The sequence below is a fragment of the Hibiscus syriacus genome, unplaced genomic scaffold (assembly GCF_006381635.1).
Source record: "Hibiscus syriacus cultivar Baekdansim isolate YM2019G1 unplaced genomic scaffold, ASM638163v2 tig00007179_pilon, whole genome shotgun sequence".
Classification (NCBI taxonomy): domain Eukaryota; kingdom Viridiplantae; phylum Streptophyta; class Magnoliopsida; order Malvales; family Malvaceae; genus Hibiscus; species Hibiscus syriacus.
The window spans coordinates 608,188-631,472 of record NW_024062128.1 but is presented as its reverse complement, the minus strand read 5'-3'; the positions used below and the strand labels follow the sequence as shown (position 1 = coordinate 631,472).

The window sequence follows — 23,285 nt, the reverse complement described above, 5'->3', positions numbered from 1 at the left end:
GAGGGATTGCCCGGGATACCCCAGGCACCATAGAGATCCACCTCTGTTTATAAGGTATAAATAAATATATCCCAATTGTCGAATACTTATGTAGGCCATAAAAATAAAATCTAAAAATAAGTAAAATAATTGCACATATAAAAATATATATATAAATAATGTATTCTTCTAAGTTTTTGTTTGTTTACATTTGGCAATTTGGCATTTCGAATTAGGGATGGCAACTCAACCCGAATCCGATCGAGTCGGATTTTTTTTAAAAAAATTCGGGTTCGGATCGGGTCGGGTCGGAGTTTTTTTTTTAAATGCACTGTTCGGGTCGGGTCGGGTTTAGGATGGAAAAAATCTGACCCGACCTGACCCGAAATATATATAATTTGACTCTATATATTTAGGGATAATTATAATAATACCCCTCTATATATAATTTTTTTCAATTAAATCGTTGTTTTTATTGAATAAAAATATTTTTTTTATTATTTCAGGTCGGGTCGGGTCGGGTGAAACCTTAATTTTGTCAGGTCGGATCGGGTCACGGGTGAAAGACTCTTTCTTCTCGGGTCGAGTCGGGTGGCACAAAAATCGAACCCGACCCGACCTATTGCCATCCATATTTCGAACCCTAAACTCCACAAAGTCTTATTTATTTTAGTTTGTTTGTTTGTATTTTATCCCTCCAACTGTATATAGTTTAACTCTTGTAAGATATATAGATTGATTGAATATTATAATATTTGATTTATATCCTATGTGAAATTTGTAGTAGTATTTATAACCTTTTCAAATATAAACTTTATATATATATAGAGAGAGAGAGAGAGACAGTTACATCAGAAGTCCTTAAATTATGATCTTCATTCTAAATTCATCCTTAAATTTGTTATTGTTCTAATTTCATTTTCAAACTATTACTTTCATTCTAAATTGGTCTCTAAACTTTTGAACATTTTAATTTCATCCCAAACTATCTGTATATACTAATCGTGTCTCATGTTAATAAAACCGTTAGGATAAATTATATTATTATATGCTTGAAATAACTAAAATTTAGATTAAACTACGATCGGAACTAACTATATATTTGGATGAATTTGTGGATGAAATTAGAATGTTTAAAAGTTTAAAGATTAGTTTTAAATAAAGATCATAATTTAAAGACATGTGATGCATTTAATTCATATATATATATATATATATATATATATATATATATATATATATGCTTTGCATTCTTTGAAAGGTATGACAAGTTGCTATTATATATTCAAAAATCTTGCACTATTTCAGTATTCTTGTTCAGATGTCTTCTTTCTCTGTGACCATATGGAGTTAGTTTTTTCCTTGGTTTTCCAACAAGTTTTTTTTTTTTAATTTTCCAAGAAGTTGACTATAACAGTCTTGCCTTGTTTTGGTTTTTACTTCTCTTTAATTCAACACGGATCCGATTTATAAATTTTATTAGTTTATATATACGTATATATGAAAATATTTTTGATCTAACTATTTAAAAGTTTGATTCTAATTTATGTATATATTTTTTTTTAAAAATATGATCTAATTATTGCTGCTTTTAATTTTCATGTCTACCAGTTTGGTTGTTGAAATCTCATTTTCAAGAAACAAAAACTCGACACTCAACGGAAATGCGGAAACCAGTGGCAGCCATTTTGCTTTTCAAGTTGTTGTCTTCATTTCTGTTCCTGTTTTCTTTCTTCTTTCCAGTTTTTAGCTTCTCTGGTTTCCATGGCTCATCTCCTGGTCTTAGACCAACAACCAGCTTCAAAACAAGCCCTGCCCCTGCCTCGTTTCACACCACCCGCTTCCTCCAAGCTTTTTCTCCCAGGTAGTATGTTATATTTGTGTTCATATGATTCATTCTTCGATATTAACATCTAAACGATACGATTTCGAGTATAGAAACGATATGATTTCAAGTCCGGAGAGTTTACATAAGAAGAAGAAGATGCATCATTCAATAAAGGGGCCATTGAAGGAGGATTTCACATTCCCTGCTGGTTCTGCTCCATTCAACAGTTGTCATTCTTCTACCATTGTTGAGGTTGGTAAGGATCATTTCTTAGTTGCTTATTATGGAGGAACATCTGAAGGAGCACCGGATGTGAAGATTTGGTTGCAGAAATACGAGGTAATCTCGATTTTTTCGTCTTTCGCCTTCGTTCTTTCTTGGTGATTTGTATGGAAGAATTGACATTTTACTGGCATGTTTATGGTTTGGCAGGGTGGCCTTTGGTATCCACCTATTGTTATTGATGAAGAACCTAATGTTCCAATGTGGAACCCTGTACTATTTAAGCTTCCATCGAATGAGGTGCTGTTATTCTATAAAGTAGGCCTGGATGTTCAAAAGTAATTCTCTAAGCTTTAGTTTCGGTTTTTAGCCTGCGCACATAAGTTCGTTAATGCCTTAGCTAATTCATCCGATGTCGACATTTTCCAACATGACATGTGAGCATGATATCTGAATTTAGTTGCAACCAATGGATCATTGATACATCTTTTTGCCTTACTCTCACTGTGGTAAAATCCAGATGGAGTGGCTGCATGAAGCGATCATTCGATAAGGGTGTTACTTGGACACTCAGGGAACAGCTACCACCAGGCATACTCGGTCCGTCTAAGAACAAGGTATGGTTACTATGACTAAACCAACATTCGTTTTCGTTGTGTGACATATGAAGAACTCTGATAAAATGTCCTCACCGTTTGCGTCATTCACTCTATCTGCAGCCTCTCTTGTTGGGGAACGGGAATTTACTCTGTGGATCGTCTGTGGAGAGTTGGAATTCCTGGGGAGCATGGGCCGAGGTTGTAATGGCATTTCTACTACACCAGCAGTGAGAGCATATTATGTCCAAAAATGTTATTGACATGTCTTGTAACTCACATGCAACAGGTCACGTCAGATTCGGGACAAACCTGGAAGAAATACGGCCCGATCTATGTTAAAAACGAAACCCTCAGCGTGATTCAACCGGTTCCTTACTTAACTGCAAAAGGCACCCTGCGTCTTTTAATGCGATCTTTTAACAACATTAGCAGGGTTTGCATGGCGGAGTCATTCGACGGTGGACAGAATTGGGGTTATGCCATACCTACAGAGCTCCCCAACCCAAACTCAGGTATCAAATACGTCACTTCTTTCGGTTTTGAGTTCTTTCCATTTCGATGGTTTTATGACATACCTCGAACTTTGTTCATCAGGTATCGATGGCGTCAAGCTGAGAGACGGTCGCCTGTTACTTGCTTATAATACAATCTCAAGGGGTATACTTAAAGTTTCGGTATCGAAAGATGATGGTGATTCATGGCAGGATAGCCTGACATTGGAAGACACTCAAGGAATGGAATTCTCATATCCTGCTGTTATCCAGGCTAATGATGGATTAGTTCACATCAGTTACACTTATAACAGGACCCAGATTAAGGTAATTGATTCCCTTATTCATTTCCATTTAATTATTTTTTCCCTTTCTTACTTTAGCTGAAATTTGTGTTTGCAGCATGTTGTTGTTCAACCAAATTGACCAAGTGCTACAGCTACCTGAATCTCCTTTTTCATGAAACTATCTGCTGCTAGTGCTGCAGCTTTAGATATCAAATTGTAATGTAAAAAAACTAAGTGATTATAAATGAGTCTACATTTCATTTAAAGGGCATACTTGTTAGCATCCACTTCCATTCCAAGCAGTACCAAATGTTTCACCATCTCCTACTTTAAGGAGATCGACAAGAAGCCGATTCCGGCAATCAAATATCCCCAGAAAGCACTCGGTTTCACCAAGCATTTGAGCTCGTCTGATGAAGAATATTAAAGGAACTTGTTCCATTACATTAACTGTTACACTATGATGATGTTTGGAAATGTAGTTGTCATATTTGATGATTAAAATCGACAGGTTACACCAGACTCAGGTCTGTACTGGAAGAAGTATGGCCCTATATATATTGAAAATAAGTCTCTTAGTGTGATCCAACCGGTTCCTTATGTTACTTCAAAAGGAACACTGCGTGTCTTAATGCGATCTTTTGATGGCGTCGACAAAGGTTGTATATCGAAATCCAATGATGGTGGTCTTAACTGGGATAATGCAAAACCGACCGAGCTTCCTAACCCGAACTCAGGTTGGTGTGTTAACCCTGTTTCTTTGTTGGCATCCTACAAAGTAATGCCGTGGAAAAGGGAATATTAGCTTCAATTTCCCTACCAGCTTATACCATTAGCTGTGTCGTAACCGGTTTTCGTCCGGGCACGAAATATTAAATTTGGCGGGGAAATTGATATGAATAAATAATTTTGAAAATAATTTGAGAGTCGCCATCGGCCTTTTGGGTTAGGTAGGTCGAATACCTAAAAAAATATCTTTTAAAAGAGTTTTAAGAAAACATCAATTAAAAAAATTAAACTGATCTGCGTTTATAACCAAAAATTCGTTCTTTTTAATAATAAAAAGGGATTCGTGGTCGGTTACGTTTAGGGAAGGATTAGCACCCCTACAACGCCCAAAATTGGTACTTTGCAATTATAAATTGTCTCTATTATTAAAATTTAAAAATTCGAAAATTTATAATTCTATTATTTTCAAAATTATATAAAAAAATATTTATTTATTTAAAAATATCCAAAAGAACTTCTAGGTGCCTTAAGACAGCTCTTTTCTTTGATATTGATAAATAATATTATTTAATTTTTAATTTTAAAAATTCAGAATAGGACATCCAGTTGTATTAAGACTGTCCTTTTCTTCGATTTATTAAGATAAATATTTAAAAATTACTATTTATTATATATATATTTATGACTATATAAAAATATTTATTCATAAAAATAAAAATACTATTAAAATAATATATTAAAAACAATAAAAGAAAACATATATAATAATGACTAAATTACAGTAAAAATAAAATTAAAAGTCTAATTTATAATTAATCAAAATTATAGGGATCAAATATGTTATTTTCTGATTTAATGATTTAGTGACTAAAATAAAATTATCTAAAATTCGAATTTTATAATAAATTAAAAATATAAACTAGGGATAAAAAAATTATTTATGGAAATTAATGGATCAAATCTGTAATTTATCCTAAATATATTATTTTAATATGAAGGACTAAAATAAAAGAAATTAAAATTCGAAGACCAAATTAAGAATATTATAAATTTAATTTAGTGACTAAAATGTAAACTTTACAAATACGGAGGACTGCGGACGGGGTTTAACTATTTCGTAATTACGCGCATAGTCCTTCCCAAAACGACGTCGTTCGGGAAGGACTATAAATGGTCCAAACCGGCTGGCCCGAAGGGCCAGCCATTTCATTTCTTTTTTTTTTCTCTCTCTAGCAGAGAGAGTTTTAAAACTCTCTGCCTTCTCTCTAGCTTCCCTCACCGGAGGGAAGCCGGTCATCGGACGGCAACCGTCTGCCACCGTGACCATCACCGCCGGCCACCGCATCCGGTGGCCGGAAAATTTTTTCTTTACACTAATATATAGATCGGACCGTCCTAAGGACGGTTCCGGTGTTATTTCTTCCTAAAAGGCTCCCAATCGGAGCAAATCTACAAAAGTACCTTCGTTGTTTCGAAGGTTCCGGTGAGATCTGGTAGTCGGAGCTTCCTCGGTAAGTCTTTTCTTCCTTTTTCTTTTTCTTTTTTTTTCTTCTGGTTCTTTGCTGCTGCTGAGATCGTTGGTATTAGTTTGTTTTTTTCTTTTCTCTGTTTTTTTTTTCTCTCCGATTCTGTCTCTGTCTCTGTCTCTCTTTTTTTTTCTTGCAGGTGGGGTGGTGGCTTTTATAGCCACCACCGTTGTAGCCGTCGGACCGGTCCGAAGAAGGGCTCTCGGTGAGTCACCGGACTACCAGTGGTGACTCACCGAGTAGCCATGGCGTGGACGGCTGGTATGATCTTCTGGAGCCTTCATTCGGGACGTGGCAGCGGCGGAGGCGGCGAGAAGACTGTCGGCAGCCGCGTGAAAGCTGGGGCGGCGCCGCGTGGCCCTAGGGTATCAAACCCTAGGGTTTCTCTCTGGAACCATGTGGACCGTTGGATCGTGCCAGATCCAACGGTTGTGATGAGGCGGCTGAGGATGATTAGGGTTAGGAAACCCTAACTGGAAACCCAAATATTTAGGGTTTCTGGTTGGATTTGGACCGGTTTCAGTTGGTTTGTAACTGGGCCGGTTTAATTGTAATTGGTTTATAATTTATATGTATTTAATATATTTAATAATAAAATAATAATAATAATAATAATAACAATAATAATAATAATAATATTAATAATGATAATAATAATATTAATAATAATAATAATAATAATAATATGGATAAAAAATAGTATCTTCAGCTGCCCCTCTTTGCTTATTCTTGTGTTAACAAGAATAGGGCAAAGATGAAAAGATAATAAAATTTTTTATCCATTTGACTTTACTTTGATCATTATGGAGATATTGAATAAATTCTTCTTTTTTCTCCAGATGAGTTCTTCTCATTACGAACTTTCTGCTGGGGATGATGTTCTATCAAATGATGAATTCAAGCAAAAGATTGAACAAGTTCTTCTCATTATGAACTTCTTCTTCCTTCTTCAGATGACGAGTTCTTCTCATTATGAACTCTTCCTCTGGAAAAGAATGATCCATCAAGTGATGAATTCAAGCAAAAGGTTGAACAAGTTCTTCTCATTATGAACTTCTTCTTCCTTCTTCAGATGACGAGTTCTTCTCATTATGAACTCTTCCTCTGGAAAAGAATGATCCATCAAGTGATGAATTCAAGCAAAAGGTTGAGCAAGTTCTTCTCATTATGAACTTCTTCTTCCTTCTTCAGATGATGAGTTCTTCTCATTATGAACTCTTCCTCTGGAAATGATGATCCATCAAATTGAATTCAAGCAAAAGGTTGAACAAGTTCTTCTCATTATGAACTTCTTCTTCCTTCTTCAGATGATGAGTTCTTCTCATTATGAACTCTTCCTCTGGAAATGAATGATCCATCAAATTGATGAATTCAAGCAAAAGGTTAAACAAGTTCTTCTCATTATGAACTTCTTCTTCCTTCTTCAGATGACGAGTTCTTCTCATTATGAACTTTCTCTGGAAAAGAATGATCCATCAAATGATGACTTTAAACAAAAGGTTGAACAAATTCTTCTCATTATGAACTTCTTCTTCCTTCTTCAGATGAGTTCTTCTCATTATGAACTTTCTCTGGAAAAGAATGATTCATCAAGTGGATTTGAAATCTTTGCTAAAATCTTTGAAATTTCTGTTAACAATTTAACAAGAATAAAAATGAATGAAAATGCATCTATTTTTGTAAACACCTAAAATATGATGCATGAATGTTAAGTTATTTGATTTCAGATTGGTGAACTGAATATTTCTTCAGTTGTAGAAACCCAATAAATCTTTCTTCTTCAAATCAGAGAATCTATCCTCTTTGACAAATGTAGAGGTAGATATAATGTCACAAAAATTTCTTGAGAATAAAACTTAATCGTGTAGGCTTTTGAAAAGCTTGCATTCAAGCAACATGTTGATTCTGATAACAGCTCATCTGATTATGAAATGGCCTTTCAAGATGATTTCACAGATATCGATAGTTCTTTTAATACCAAAAAATCTTGAATTCTGATTCTGATGAGGAGAATAAACTGTTATACTTGACAAAAATGGGATTCTCAAAGGCTGAAGCTTCAATAGCCATGTAGAAATATGGTCCAAACTCATCAATTGTAAAATTGATAAATTTTATATGTGCTGCTCAAATGACTAAGGCTGCTGATGCACTTCTTCTAGTAAAAGATAACTCAAAGAACACTTCCAGAAGATGCTATTGGCAAATTTATATTTTAAATTCAATACTTGATTTTGTCCACTCAGATCAGATAACTCAAAGAACACTTCCAGAAGATGCTATGTTCTGTCCAACCAGATCAGATAACTTAAAGAACACTTCCAGAAGATGCTATGTTCTGATCAACCAGATCAGATAACTCAAAGAACACTTCCAGAAGATGCTATGTTCTGTCCAACCAGATCAGATAACTTAAAGAACACTTCCAGAAGATGATATGTTCTGTCCAACCAGATCAGATAACTTAAAGAACACTTCCAGAAGATGCTATGTTCTGATCAACCAGATCAGATAACTTAAAGAACACTTCCAGAAGATGCTATGTTCTGATCAACCAGATCAGATAACTCAAAGAACACTTCCAGAAGATGCTATGTTCTGTCCAACCAGATCAGATAACTCAAAGAACACTTCCAGAAGATGTTATGTTCTGTCCAACCAGATCAGATAACTCAAAGAACACTTCCAGAAGATGCTATGTTCTGTCCAACCAGATCAGATAACTCAAAGAACACTTCCAGAAGATGCTATGAGCATATTCATTTGTTCCATTTAATGTTTGGACTGGGATATCACAGTACTTACTCGATGTAAAGCCATAATTTGTAGATTCGAAGCATTTTCCTGCTGTCACACTGAAAATAGGCTATATTCATAATCTGCCAATTAAGAACAGAGTTTCTCTTATTCTGCTTCTTCCATGTACTGATGCTTTTCCATTGACAAAGAAATGATGGCCTTCTTGGAATCCAAAAACAAAGTTGAACTGTTTATAAACATGTACAGGAAGTGCCAAATTAATAGAAAAGATTTGTAATGTTCTTGAAGCTTATGACAAAGAGCCACTTTCGAGTGTCCAGAAGTATGTTCTTGATGAGTGCTGAAAATGGAATCTAGTATGGGTTGGAAGGAATAAAGTTGCTCCACTTGAACCTGATAAGGTGGAAATGCTTCTAGGTTTCCTTAAAAACCATATACAAGGATCTGTATAGAAACATGTTTCCCAGTGATATCAATGTCTTGTTTCTTTTTGTTGGAATCAATGCTACAAAGGTTGCGTTTTATTGTCTTAGTATATCTTTGCAAACAGATGTGCAAGAACTGAATGGTGATCGGTTGGAGCAATTGATGAGTAGATTTGGCGGATTCGACCTCGTTGTCGGTAGCACCACTTATAACAATCTTGATGTTCATGGCTTTAAGCTAGTGATGATTTGCTTACTTTGTATTCCATGTATTCAAAAATATTAACATAAAGTGATATTCAGAAATCTTTAAATTATTTCAAAATTATGTTAATTCAATAGAAAAGAATAAATTGAATTTCCAAAAATAAATTAAATCTCCAATAAATTGAACTTGAAATAGATATAATTGTATTCAAAGTTATGGCAAACATAATAATGATAAAAATTCAAATGTCTCAACAAATTATAAGCATAAATATTTCTAAATTAATCGCATTGACACAATTTAGAGAAATGATGTAAGCTTTTGTCTGGAAGATCTCAAACGTTGTCGAAATGCTTGTAAATGTGAAGTTTCTTCCAAACTATCAAAATCTTAAGAGAGTTCAATTGCCAGATGCCTAATATCAACCTGCATTTGAGCCGCCTTTTCAGGGTTTTCAACTCAAATCCTTCCTTTGGTTACAAGATGCCCTTTGCAGGTTTTCACCTTGACCCCCTTTTTTCGTTTTTTTTTTTTCAATTTTTTTTTTTTTTTTTTTGTTTGTTTTTTTTTTGTTTTTTTTTTCAAGCATAATATTTCTTGACAGAATCTGAGTTTATTGGATTTTTCAGAGTTTTTCCATCCATCTCTGCCAAGATCAATGCTCCTCCGGAAAAGGTCTTTTTTACAACGTATGGCCCTTCCCAATTAGGCATCCATTTCCCACGGAAATCTTTATGTATAGGCAAGATCTTTTTTAGTACTAGATCACCCTCTTGGAATTCTCTTGGATGTACTTTCTTGTCATGAGACTTCATCATCCGTTTTTGATACATCTGTCCATGGCAAATAGCTTTCAATCTTTTCTCCTCAATAAGGTTCAATTGATCAACTCTAGCTTGGATCCATTCAGATTCATCCAGTTTTATTTCTCTTAATATTCGGAGCGATGGAATCTCAACTTCAATTGGTAAGACTGCTTCCATCCCGTAGACTAAAGAAAAAGGCGTTGCCCCAGTAGATGTTCGAACAGTAGTTCGGTATGCATATAGAGCAAAAGGTAACTTCTCGTGCCAATCTTTGTAAGTTTCAGTAGTCTTTGTAATGATTCTCTTGATGTTCTTATTTGCTGCTTCAACTGCCCCATTCATCTTTGGACGATATGCCACTGAGTTTGCATGTTTGATCTTGAACTGTGTACAAAGTTCGGTCATCATTTTGTTGTTCAGGTTCAGAGCATTATCTGTAATGATCCTTTCTGGTAGACCATACCGGCAAATTATCTCTTTCTTTATGAATTTACAAACTGTGGACCTCTTAATATTGGTATATGAAGCAGCTTCAACCCATTTGGTAAAATAATCAATTGCCACAAGGATGAAACAATGTCCATTCGATGCTTTTGGTGTGATTGCCCCAATGACATCTATTCCCCACATAGAAAATGGCCAGGGTGCTGTCATTACATATAAAGGAGATGGGGGTACATGAATCTTGTCTGCATATATCTGGCATTTATGACATTTTCTTGCATAATCAATGCAATCTGTGTACATGGTAGCCCAATAGTATCCATATCTCATTATTTTTCTGGCCATAGAAAGACCATTTGCATGTGTTCCACATATTCCACTATGTACTTCTTCAATGACGTTTCGAGCTTCACTGGTATTTAAACATCTCAACAGCATTTGATCACTGCTTCTTCTATACATAATCTCTCCATCAAGAAAATATCCAGCAGCCATTCTTCTCAAAGTTCTTTTATCAATTTCTGATGCATTTGGTGGATAACTTTGATTTTTGATATATTGCAGGATATCATGATACCATGGTTTACCATCTACCTCTTCTTCCACACTATAACAATGTGCAGGAATTTCATACACTTGCATTTTGATTGGCATCATATCAACTTTCTTATTTGCCTGAAACATAGCAGCTAATGTAGCCAAAGCATCTGCCATTTGATTTTCTTCTCGAGGGAGATAATTGAAGGTAACTCTTTCAAATTCTTTCACTAATTTGAGTGTAAAATTTCGGTATTCCAACAATTTGGGATCTTTTGTTTCCCATTCTCCTCGCAATTGATACACCACTAAAGATGAATCTCCATATATCTTGAGAAATTTGATCTTTCTTTCTATAGCTGCTTTCAATCCCATGACACAAGCTTCATATTCTGCCATGTTATTGGTGCAAAAGAACTCCAGTCTACTTGTAAAGGGATAATAAATATTTTCTGGAGAAATTAACACTGCCCCAATTCCTCGTCCCAAAGCATTAGATGCTCCGTCAAAATAAAGCTTCCAAGTTGCAAATTCATCATTTGTTCTGACTTCTTCATTCATGGATATGTACAACAGATCTTCATCGGGAAAATTGAAGTTCAAAGGCTGATAATCATTTGATACACGACTGGCCAAAAAATCAGCTATGACACTTCCTTTTATTGCTTTTTGGTTGACATAGATAATGTCAAACTCAGATAATAACATCTGCCATCTAGCCATTCTGCCTGTCAAAGCTGGTGATTCCATTAAGAACTTTAAAGGATCAAGTTTGGATATCAACCAAGTAGTATGGTATAACATATATTGTCTGAGTCTTCGAGTAGCCCACACCAAGGCACAACATAATTTTTGTATTGGTGGATACCGAACTTCACAATCAGTAAATTTTTTGCTCAGATAATAAATAGCTTTTTCCTTCCTTCCTGATTCATCATGCTGTCCTAGTACACATCCCATCGAATTTTCGAAGACCGTCAAGTAGAGAATTAATGGTCTATCAGGCATTGGTGATACTAAAATTGGGGCATTGGATAAGTATTTCTTAATAATATCCAAAGTTTCTTGACATTCTTCATTCCAAATTTCAGGATTGTTCTTTCGAAGTAATTTGAACACTGGATCACATTTGTCAGTCAATTGAGAAATGAACCGAGATATATAATTTAATCTCCCCAAAAAGCCTCGAACTTCTTTTTTTGTATTAGGCGGTGGAAGATCTTGAATTGCTTTGACTTTATCTGGATCAATCTCGATTCCTTTTTTGCTGACCACAAATCCCAAAAGTTTCCCAGAAGTTACCCCAAAAGTGCATTTAGCAGGGTTAAGCTTTAACTGATACTTCCTCAATCTCTGGAAAAGCTTTCTCAGATTTTGAATATGTTCTTCTTCCGTTCTGGATTTGGCAATCATGTCATCTACATATACTTCAATCTCTTTGTGCATCATGTCATGAAACAAAGTTACCATGGCTCTTTGATATGTTGCCCCTGCATTTTTCAATCCAAATGGCATCACTTTATAACAGAATGTGCCCCACATGGTTATAAATGTTGTTTTTTCCATGTCTTCAGGATTCATTTTTATCTGATTATATCCTGAAAATCCATCCATAAATGAAAACCATGCGTGCCCTGCAGTATTGTCCACCAGTGTATCTATGTGGGGTAATGGAAAGCTATCTTTCGGACTAGCTTTGTTGAGATCTCTGTAATCCACGCACATTCGAACTTTTCCATTTTTCTTTGGTACGGGAACAATGTTGGCTACCCATTCTGGGTATTTAGATGCCTGTAGGAAACCTGCATTGATTTGTTTCATCACTTCTTCTTTGATTTGCAACAACATTTCTGGCCTCATTCTTCTGAGCTTTTGTTGGACTGGTTTATATTCTGGATTGATTGGAAGCTTATGTATCACTATATCTGTGCTCAAACCAGGCATATCTTGATAAGACCAGGCAAATATATCTTTGAACTCTTGAAGGAGATTTATCAATTCTTGTTTTATCGGATTGTCAGAGTAGTACCAATTTTCACCTCTTTTCTGTCTTCATCTGTTCCCAAATTCACAATCTCAACCCTTTCCTTGTGGGGTAGAATTTGTTTGTCCTCTTTTTCTACCAATCTTAATAGTTCAGTAGGAACATCACATTCCAGTTCATCTTCACAACCATTGATTTCTTCCAGACATATAGGCTGCTCTAAATTTATCACTGGATTAAATCTAGGAATAAACATGCTATTAACACGGTGACACCTGCAAATTTAAGTCGGAACATTTCCGAAAGAATATAGTAAATTTATGAAAATAAATAAATGTAAAAATGTAAGAAAATGTAAAGAATGATTGCCATCTGAAAATTTTAAAGAAAATTTCTTATATTTAACATAATTTCTTTTACAAGATAACAAAAAGTTTTCATATTTTTGAGCTAAACATAAAGATTAGTTCTGAATATTACTCTGTATTAATATTAAAAACTATAGGAAGATCTTCAGTGGTCCAATTGGTGAGTGTTTCTCCAGGAAGGCATGGTCGAATCATATCCAAATACTTGCCAGTCTTGTTGTTATTCGTGATCATGTTGATAAATAATCCATTCATAGCTTCTTTAACTATGTCTTGATCTTTCATCAACTTTTCTTCTTTAAAGGCTTCAACAAGCTGCTGTTCCACATTAATTGTTCCCCCTGATCTGAATGTTGTCCTCAACTGTGGGAAAGACATGTGTTTCCAAAGGATTTCTCCTCCTTTCAATTTTGTCTTTCTGTCTTCACATCTTCTTTTCATCTCTTTGTTCCTTTGCTGAAAATTGGGCTTAAACCCTAGACCAAAACGGTCTTTTTTCATTTTTATACTGACAGGAACTGAAATCCCCTTGAAGATTCTTTCCTAGACCTCTCCCAGTTTTAGCTCCGATGCCTAAAGTTTGTTGTACCGTCATCTTGGTGCAATCAGACAATCTAGGATATGGAATTTTCCTTCCTTCTGCAACAAAGGTTGTATTTACAAATTCAAGAGCTCGAAAAGAGCATTCAAGAGCCTCATCATTGGTGTCGATATATGGAACATCGCTTGTTACAGACGCAATGATTTCTTCTTCAGCATTGACGCATATTAGTTGTCCATCAACAACAAATTTCAATTTCTGATGTAATGAAGAAGGAACGGCTCCTGCTGAGTGAATCCATGGCCTCCCTAAGAGACAATTATATGTGGGGTGGATGTCCATCACCACAAAATCAATATTGTACACGGCTGGGCCAATTAACAATGGTATTTCCATTTTCCCAAGCACTTCTTTTTGAGTACCATCAAATGCTCGTACCACATTCTGATAACTCTTCATGTGTGATTGATCCAGAGGCATTCTTTGAAGTGTAACTAGAGGCATCAAGTTGAGAGCAGATCCATTGTCAATCAATACTCCTGGCAATACATGACCATGACAGTGTGTCGTGATGTTCAAAGCTCTTACTGACCCCATTCCGCCTTCCGGTATTTCATCATCTGTGAACGTTATGTAATTGTCAGCGGCTATATGTCCCACAATTCTGTCAAGTTTATTGAGGGATATATCTTCGGGGATAAATGTTTGATTGAGAATTTTTCATCAAAGCATTCCTATGCGCTTCTGAATTCATCAATAGATCAAGAATAGAAATTCTCGCTTGTTGTTTGTGTAGTTGTTCAACCACACTATACTCACTATGTTTCAAGAATTTCAAAAATTCTTGAGCTTGCTTTTCTGTCACAGGTTCATTGAATGCTGGAAGGGATTCATCTTCAAATACCTTCTGAGGTATTGCCATGGCTTTTCCTTTTGCTTTCACTTGTTCTGAAGCATTGGATGTTTCGGGAGAATAACATCTCCCACTTCTTGTAAAGAAACCGACCTCGCTCACTGCTTCAGATGACGATGTTGTACTCAGACTTTGTGTTTTCTCTTCTGTTTTATTTAGAGAATCAGATCCTCCTACCATTGAAACATTGGTAGTATAATTCCAAGGTACCCTGCGGGTATCTTTGTATGGAAATGGTAGAGGAGTGGTAATAATTACTTTTGGCCTTATTGGTGCCGGAATCGTCGTAGATGATTTCACATTAATGATCACAGGATCACTTATTCTTTGACTTGGTTTAGAATCCTCTGATGAGCAAACATCATCTTCTTTTTTCCCGGGTTTTTCTTCAAAGAATTCTATTTCTCTGTTGTTCATCAATTTTTGCACCAAGTTTCTAAACTCAGGACATAATTGAATTTTATGCCCTTTCTCCTGATGATATTCACAATAATTCTTGCCTTCATTCTGCTTTGGCCTGAATTGTTGTGGAATTATACCGGCTAAAGAAAGCTGTTGGAATATCCAAACAAATGGAGATTTAATTTCAGAAATGTCAGTCTTTGCTTTCTTTCTGTCCTCTTCCTGAATTGCATTCACGTTTTTTATCTCCATGATTTGGCAATGGATGACTTGATGCGGATGGTGTATTAAATTCCAACTTCCCAGTGTTGATCAAATTTTGAACCACCCTTTTGAATGCTAGACAGTTTTCAATAGAATGTCCTGTAATTCCTTCATGGTAAACACAATGTGCCTTTGTATCATACCAAGGAGGGAATGGTGGTTGCATGGGAACCAAAGGGTAGGGCCGTATAACATCTGCTTTTAACAGCGAATCATAGACCTCTGCATATGGTACTGGTAAAGGTGTAAAAGACAACCTTTCGTTTTCTTTTCGAGATCCTCTGGACTCTGCTCGATTAGTGTTTGTTTCCTCTTTCTTAACCCTTGGCTGGGTTATTGTAACACTTTTCGATGAATCTTTGCTGTAAGAATTTGCATTGTTGACTTCATTCTCCTTTTTCCGGTACGTAGGTCTTTTGGAAATAGACCCATCATTTGATTCAATCTTGCCACTTTTCAAGACATTTTCAATTAATTCTCCAGAAATGACCAAATCTGCAAAATTTCTTGTTGCATTCCCCATTAAATGGTTTAAATAAGGGGCCTTCAATGTATGGACAAACATTACTGTGGCCTCTTTTTCTGACAAAGGTGGTTGAACTTGGGCCGCAGTGTCACGCCATCTCTGGGCATACTGTCTGAATGTTTCATTATTCTTTTTCTCCAAGTTTTGGAGAGTCCATCTATCAGGGACCATGTCTGTCACATGGCGGTACTGCTCTAAAAATACTTTAGCCAAATCTTTCCAGGATCTAATGTTGGCTTTGGTCAATTGAGTATACCATTTTAAAGCCGGTCCTGACAAACTATCCTGGAAGCAATGAATTAACAATTTTTTGTCCTTCACATATCCTGCCATTCTTCGACAAAACATAGTAATGTGGGATGAAGGGCATGTAGTACCGTTATATTTATCAAATTCGGGAGCTTTGAACTTGATAGGGAGGATTAGGTCTGGAACCAAACTTAATTCACTAGCATCAAACCCATAGAATGATTCAGTTATTTCTACGGATTTCATTCGTTCTTCTAAGCTCTTGATCTGTCTGGTCAGCTCTTCATTTACTTTTTGTTTCTCATTCAGCTCATTTAAATCTGGGATCAACTGATCAGTATTAAGATCCCCTACTTTCACATCTGATATAAGCGGATTTTTGCTTGAAGATGCTGGATCCACTTGTTGATCTTCATGTGGTTTAGCTTCTTGTAATGCAGATGTACGAGCATTGATTTGTATAGGGGTAATACCAGAGTGATAAATTGGTTCTGGTGAAAAACCTAGAGGATATATGGGTTCTTGGTCGAAAGATACAGGATTTTCATGCATTTTTCCACTGATAGCCTGCCTTTTAAACATGTCCTCTATCTTCTTCATCATACTGTCTTGTGAATTTGCAATGCTGGCTTCAATTTTTTCCAACTTCATTCTCATTTCTTCTTGTTCTTTATGATGTTGTTCCTCAATACGCTGTATTTTATCCTCCATAATTCTTTTAGTAGCTTGTCTAGTACCGTAGTGATGTAGTATTTCTCTTTTGGCCAGAATAACTGCGATTGAAAAATCTCTTAATATTATTTTTCAAATTTTAATTAATGAATTTTAACTTAATAAATAATAATTCATAGCGAAAATTGTGAAATGAATGATGAATGTATGCATGTATGTAAAAACATTGATCCCAAAAAGTTAACTGTCATAGAACAACTTTCATCGGCATACAAAAGTTTCTTTATAATAGTTCATAACTACAGATAAGGCGTAGCTTTCCTATTAAGCTCTATAATTTCTTTCATTAACCATGACACCTTCTTTCCACATCTAGAAACTGGATCAACTTGATGCTCAATTATTTTGGCTTCAACAGCTAGTTCCCCAACATATCTGGCAACTTCGCTCATTTGTACCATGGCCTCGAACACCATATTACTTCTTTCTTCACTTCTTTCAACATAAAACTCAGTTGACTTTTGCCATTGTTCATTTGTTCCTTCAAGAGTTTGCTCTAACTCAGTGATTCTGACTTGACAATTGTGCAGAATTTTTTCAAGATCTCTAATGCGTCTTCGCAGTGAAGCATTTTCCTCATTACTTTCCTTGAGATCATTAGGTCCTAGACGAACCTTTTCTTGAAACAATGATTCTTCAAGTTGTAAAATGTAAGTATTAAACTCTGAGTTTTTGTTTCTAGACTGATCCAGATCCTCTTCTAGTTTTGTTCGTGCTTCTTGCGTTCTTTGATTAAGCTTCTGGATTTGAATATCTTTATTTCTGCATCTCTGCATCCAATTGCTAGCCACCTCCTGCTCTACCTCAAGTCTGGTGTTGAAATTTTTTCTTTCTAGCTCCCATTTTTCTTTTTCAACATTGGATTCTTCCATCTTTTGGCCTCTGACTTTAAGCTCATCAATCAACTGGTTTATTTCAGATTCAAATCCCTTGAACATGATACTTTTCTTGCTTTCAAATTTAACAAAGATGTCATTCTTCATCTCTTCTAAATCTTTGGCTCGATCTCTTTCTCTTTGCATTTCATTCATGATCTCGCGGTGTTCAGCCTTGTGTTTTATAATTCTCTCTCTTCTGTCGACCTCAAAATCTTCCATTTTTTGCTTTCCTTTTTCCAGGCTTTTGAGTAGACGGCAATTCTTTCCTTTCAGATCTTCAACTCGTCTTTTCTCAATGTTCAATTCTCTGGTCATCTGTACCGTTGATTGGCTGGGTCCTGATGCTTTTCGGGATTTGTATAACTCCTGGTAATCTTTCTGTAAGGCTCTGTACTCATCCTCACCTTTTTCTTTATCTTTTCTCAACATTGCACATTGTGATGAATGAAAGTCAATGTCAACCCCCAACATAGCTTTATCTTGTCTCATTTGCTCTAATTCTTTCGACCAGCCATCTCTTTCTGCTTCAAACTCAGCTCTCAAGATTTCAATCTCTGATGGAACCACCTTAATGCGATCTTCCATAGAGATATCCTCATTTTGATCTGGTAGAGGAATATTTTCGTTTTTTCTGACAGATCTCCAATCTTCATAATCAGGAGTTAGCATTTCTTTTGCTGCTTTAGCTCGAATACAAAAAGTTGTTTTCCAAGCTGTAACGGCTTCCATGATACTTCTTTTATAATTTTTGCTGTGGAATGCGAACTCAGACGACTGTAGTCCAGCAGTGACAGGTACAAATTGACGACCTTCATACTGTCTTATAACCAGAAGTGGTGCATATCCAATTCCTCCCCATAATCCGAGCAGCATTATCCAGTTGTAATCACCACACCTGTAAAGGAATTCCCTTTGGATTTGCCACGGGGCGCGCCAAACAACGTCATTGCTTTGCAGATTTCGAAAGGCATTAATCCACATATCTTTCTTAATTTCTTTCGGCCATTCCTGCTCTAGAAATTCTTTTAATGGTGAATAATCCGTATTAAAGCGTCGGTATGAAACCTTTTCTGTTCTCCAGAAATGACTACGGATCCAAACATATAACAACTGAGTACACCCTGAGAATCGTCCACCTCCTAGCCTTCTGCAAGCATTTAACGATCTGAAGGTTTCTGCTAGGATTGCAGAAACAGGATTAATCTTCTTCGGTAGCTGTTCAAACAAGTCTACCACTGCAGCTTCAAATATATCCCAATACTTTTGGGAAGATGACCATGCCATATATACCCAGAGCAAATAGATCGAATCGTACTTTAATATCTGGATGGCTTTGAATAAGTTCTCTGATGTTGGTCCAAGCAATGCCTTCGCTTTCGCCTTTTTGTTTTGTACGGGCCGTTACCCATTCTTCTCGTACCCCGGCAATCTTTGCTAATTTAACTCGAAAGGGTTGATTTTTAATTGACTTTGAATATATTCGATTCTCCAAAGCACCTTTAATATGTAGCAAAGTTGTGTATTCTTCAATAGTAGGGACCAAATCCTCTTTATTGAGAGTGAAGCAATTGTACCCTGGATTCCAGAATTGAATTAGGGCTCGGAGTAATTCATCATCAACTTCCACATAGAGCAGATATGGGATGTCTCCGTAAGTCTGATAAAACTGTAATTTTTTGTTTGAATCCCAACTTTCCCAAATGCTTCGCAAATCTTGCATATCATTTCTTTTTAGTGAAACTGAAGCATAACTGGCCAAGTCAGATACATAATCATCCTGCAGACTGTCTCCTTCTTGTCTTTGTAAATCTTCAGCCCACTGTCTTACTTCTGAGTTTAGAATTACTTGACTTGAACACTTTTTATCCATAGATGAAGGCTTTCCAATGAGACAATTAACACAAGGATCAATGTCTTTTATCCTGTATGATGCGATGCAAGCAGAAAAATAAAGAACACACAAAAAAGAAAATAAATTAGTTTACATAAAAAATTCAATAATAACATTTATTTAATTTAAACATGCTTTTCTAAATTTAAATAATTTAAATAAACATGTAATTTAAACAATAAATAAATTAACAGGAAAGACAGAATTCATTTCTCCTGTGTGTACACCTATTTTGGACAAAATTTCGGCATGACTTCGGATTGGAAGAGTTTCTAAGGTTTTTTTATATGCAGGGTTTCAGATCTAAGAATAAAGGTACCCGAATTGTCCTTGTTAGTGCCCCCTTGGGTTGCTAACCCCCAATCCTAGTCCATCACAGACTAAAGTGGATCGAGTTCAATTCGAGGGGATACATTTCTCTATGCCTGACACGGAGAATAAATTCTCACGAAGACATAGAGCATATGAACCCCGGAAGTTACTTGCTAGGTCTGACACGGAGAATAAATTCTCACGAAGACGTCGCTTTCACTCCCACTTAAAAGGGACAACTCAATTATAGAGCTTTATGTTATGCAATGCAAGTGTTGTGTGTGAGGAGAAATGTTCAAACTTTTGACAGAAAAATAAATACTGAAATAAATAAAATACTTGCAAATAAAACATATAAATATTATAAAAATAATAAATAAATAAAAAATTTGAAAAGAAAGAATTAAAAATTAAATATATAAATTTTTAATTAATAGAGACAATTTATAATTGATTTTTTAAAAGTTTGACCGTCCCCAGCAGAGTCGCCAAGCTGTCGTAACCGGTTTTCGTCCGGGCACGAAATATTAAATTTGGCGGGGAAATTGATATGAATAAATAATTTTGAAAATAATTTGAGAGTCGCCATCGGCCTTTTGGGTTAGGTAGGTCGAATACCTAAAAAAATATCTTTTAAAAGAGTTTTAAGAAAACATCAATTAAAAAAATTAAACTGATCTGCGTTTATAACCAAAAATTCGTTCTTTTTAATAATAAAAAGGGATTCGTGGTCGGTTACGTTTAGGGAAGGATTAGCACCCCTACAACGCCCAAAATTGGTACTTTGCAATTATAAATTGTCTCTATTATTAAAATTTAAAAATTCGAAAATTTATAATTCTATTATTTTCAAAATTATATAAAAAAATATTTATTTATTTAAAAATATCCAAAAAGAACTTCTAGGTGCCTTAAGACAGCTCTTTTCTTTGATATTGATAAATAATATTATTTAATTTTTAATTTTAAAAATTCAGAATAGGACATCCAGTTGTATTAAGACTGTCCTTTTCTTCGATTTATTAAGATAAATATTTAAAAATTACTATTTATTATATATATATTTATGACTATATAAAAATATTTATTCATAAAAATAAAAATACTATTAAAATAATATATTTAAAAACAATAAAAGAAAACATATATAATAAATGACTAAATTACAGTAAAAATAAAATTAAAAGTCTAATTTATAATTAATCAAAATTATAGGGATCAAATATGTTATTTTCTGATTTAATGATTTAGTGACTAAAATAAAATTATCTAAAATTCGAATTTTATAATAAATTAAAAATATAAACTAGGGATAAAAAAATTATTTATGGAAATTAATGGATCAAATCTGTAATTTATCCTAAATATATTATTTTAATATGAAGGACTAAAATAAAAGAAATTAAAATTCGAAGACCAAATTAAGAATATTATAAATTTAATTTAGTGACTAAAATGTAAACTTTACAAATACGGAGGACTGCGGACGGGGTTTAACTATTTCGTAATTACGCGTATAGTCCTTCCCGAAACGACGTCGTTCGGGAAGGACTATAAATGGTCCAAACCGGCTGGCCCGAAGGGCCAGCCATTTCATTTCTTTCTTTTTTTTCTCTCTCTAGCAGAGAGAGTTTTAAAACTCTCTGCCTTCTCTCTAGCTTCCCTCACCGGAGGGAAGCCGGTCATCGGACGGCAACCGTCTGCCGCCGTGACCATCACCGCCGGCCACCGCATCCGGTGGCCGGAAAATTTTTTCTTTACACTAATATATAGATCGGACCGTCCTAAGGACGGTTCCGGTGTTATTTCTTCCTAAAAGGCTCCCAATCGGAGCAAATCTACAAAAGTACCTTCGTTGTTTCGAAGGTTCCGGTGAGATCTGGTAGTCGGAGCTTCCTCGGTAAGTCTTTTCTTCCTTTTTCTTTTTTTTTTTTTTCTTCTGGTTCTTTGCTGCTGCTGAGATCGTTGGTATTAGTTTGTTTTTTTCTTTTCTCTGCTTTTTTTTTCTCTCCGATTCTGTCTCTGTCTCTGTCTCTCTTTTTTTTTTCTTGCAGGTGGGGTGGTGGCTTTTATAGCCACCACCGTTGTAGCCGTCGGACCGGTCCGAAGAAGGGCTCTCGGTGAGTCACCGGACTACCAGTGGTGACTCACCGAGTAGCCATGGCGTGGACGGCTGGTATGATCTTCTGGAGCCTTCATTCGGGACGTGGCAGCGGCGGAGGCGGCGAGAAGACTGTCGGCAGCCGCGTGAAAGCTGGGGCGGCGCCGCGTGGCCCTAGGGTATCAAACCCTAGGGTTTCTCTCTGGAACCATGTGGACCGTTGGATCGTGCCAGATCCAACGGTTGTGATGAGGCGGCTGAGGATGATTAGGGTTAGGAAACCCTAACTGGAAACCCAAATATTTAGGGTTTCTGGTTGGATTTGGACCGGTTTCAGTTGGTTTGTAACTGGGCCGGTTTAATTGTAATTGGTTTATAATTTATATGTATTTAATATATTTAATAATAAAATAATAATAATAATAATAATAACAAAAATAATAATAATAATAATATTAATAATGATAATAATAATATTAATAATAATAATAATAATAATAATAATATGGATAAAAAATAGTATCTTCAAGCTGCATTCGATAGGTATCGATGGGGTCAAGCTGAGGGACGGCCGTGTCTTGCTTGCTTACAACACAATCTCAAGGGGTGTGCTTAAAGTTGCAGTGTCCACAGATGATGGTGGTTCATGGGACGAAGTTTTAGCACTGGAAGAGAATCCGGGGATGGAATTCTCTTATCCGGCCGTTATTGAGGATAGCGAAGGACTCCTGCACATCACTTATACATACGATAGAATCCAGATTAAGGTAACAACTTCATTTCTAGTAGTGGAACCTCGTGATCATCTAGATCCTGTTAATATCGAGTGCATCCGAGGATCACGGTTTAAACTTTTGCAGCATATTATCCTTCAACTGAATTGATTCGTGAAATATGAAGCTAAACCTGCGACAGATGCTCAAGATCTCAATGGAAGAATTCATGTCTGCGAAAGTAATAAGATTTCCATATCATTGCTTTGTTGAACGATGTAACAGTGTTCTCTTTGCTATTTAAGAGTATACACATCAAACTCCAAAAAGGGTTGTTTTCTTTTTTTACATTGAATTTCTTCAACTGAAATGAGATTTTGAGAAAATGTAATCATATAATGGCTGAAAGAACGGTGGAGGTAACTGAATTATGGGCTGAATTATGGGCGATATCAGATGGTTTGAACTCTAAACATTGCTTAAAAACCCCAACATAGCTCATAAATGTAATTATATTTCAATGTATTTTTCAATAATACAAACTATAATTTATGAAATCTTAGATTCAGA

General features: G+C 35.6%; 2 protein-coding genes across 2 annotated transcripts; both read left to right on the top strand.

Moving 5' to 3' along the window:
* Positions 1–1,568: 1,568 nt before the first annotated feature.
* LOC120201383 lies at positions 1,569–3,666 on the top strand. The gene is made up of 8 exons (XM_039202007.1): positions 1,569–1,843; positions 1,918–2,146; positions 2,240–2,367; positions 2,550–2,646; positions 2,749–2,826; positions 2,915–3,140; positions 3,223–3,446; positions 3,522–3,666. The coding sequence occupies exons 1-8, from the start codon at positions 1,644–1,646 to the stop codon at positions 3,543–3,545; spliced, it is 1,206 nt and encodes a 401-aa protein (XP_039057938.1). The 5' UTR covers positions 1,569–1,643; the 3' UTR covers positions 3,546–3,666.
* Positions 3,667–3,854: 188 nt separating this feature from the next.
* Positions 3,855–22,886, top strand: LOC120201308. The gene is made up of 2 exons (XM_039201943.1): positions 3,855–4,143; positions 22,546–22,886. Exons 1-2 carry the CDS (start codon positions 4,038–4,040, stop codon positions 22,884–22,886), a joined length of 447 nt encoding a protein of 148 aa, XP_039057874.1. The 5' UTR covers positions 3,855–4,037.
* The last annotated feature ends 399 nt before the right edge of the window (positions 22,887–23,285 follow it).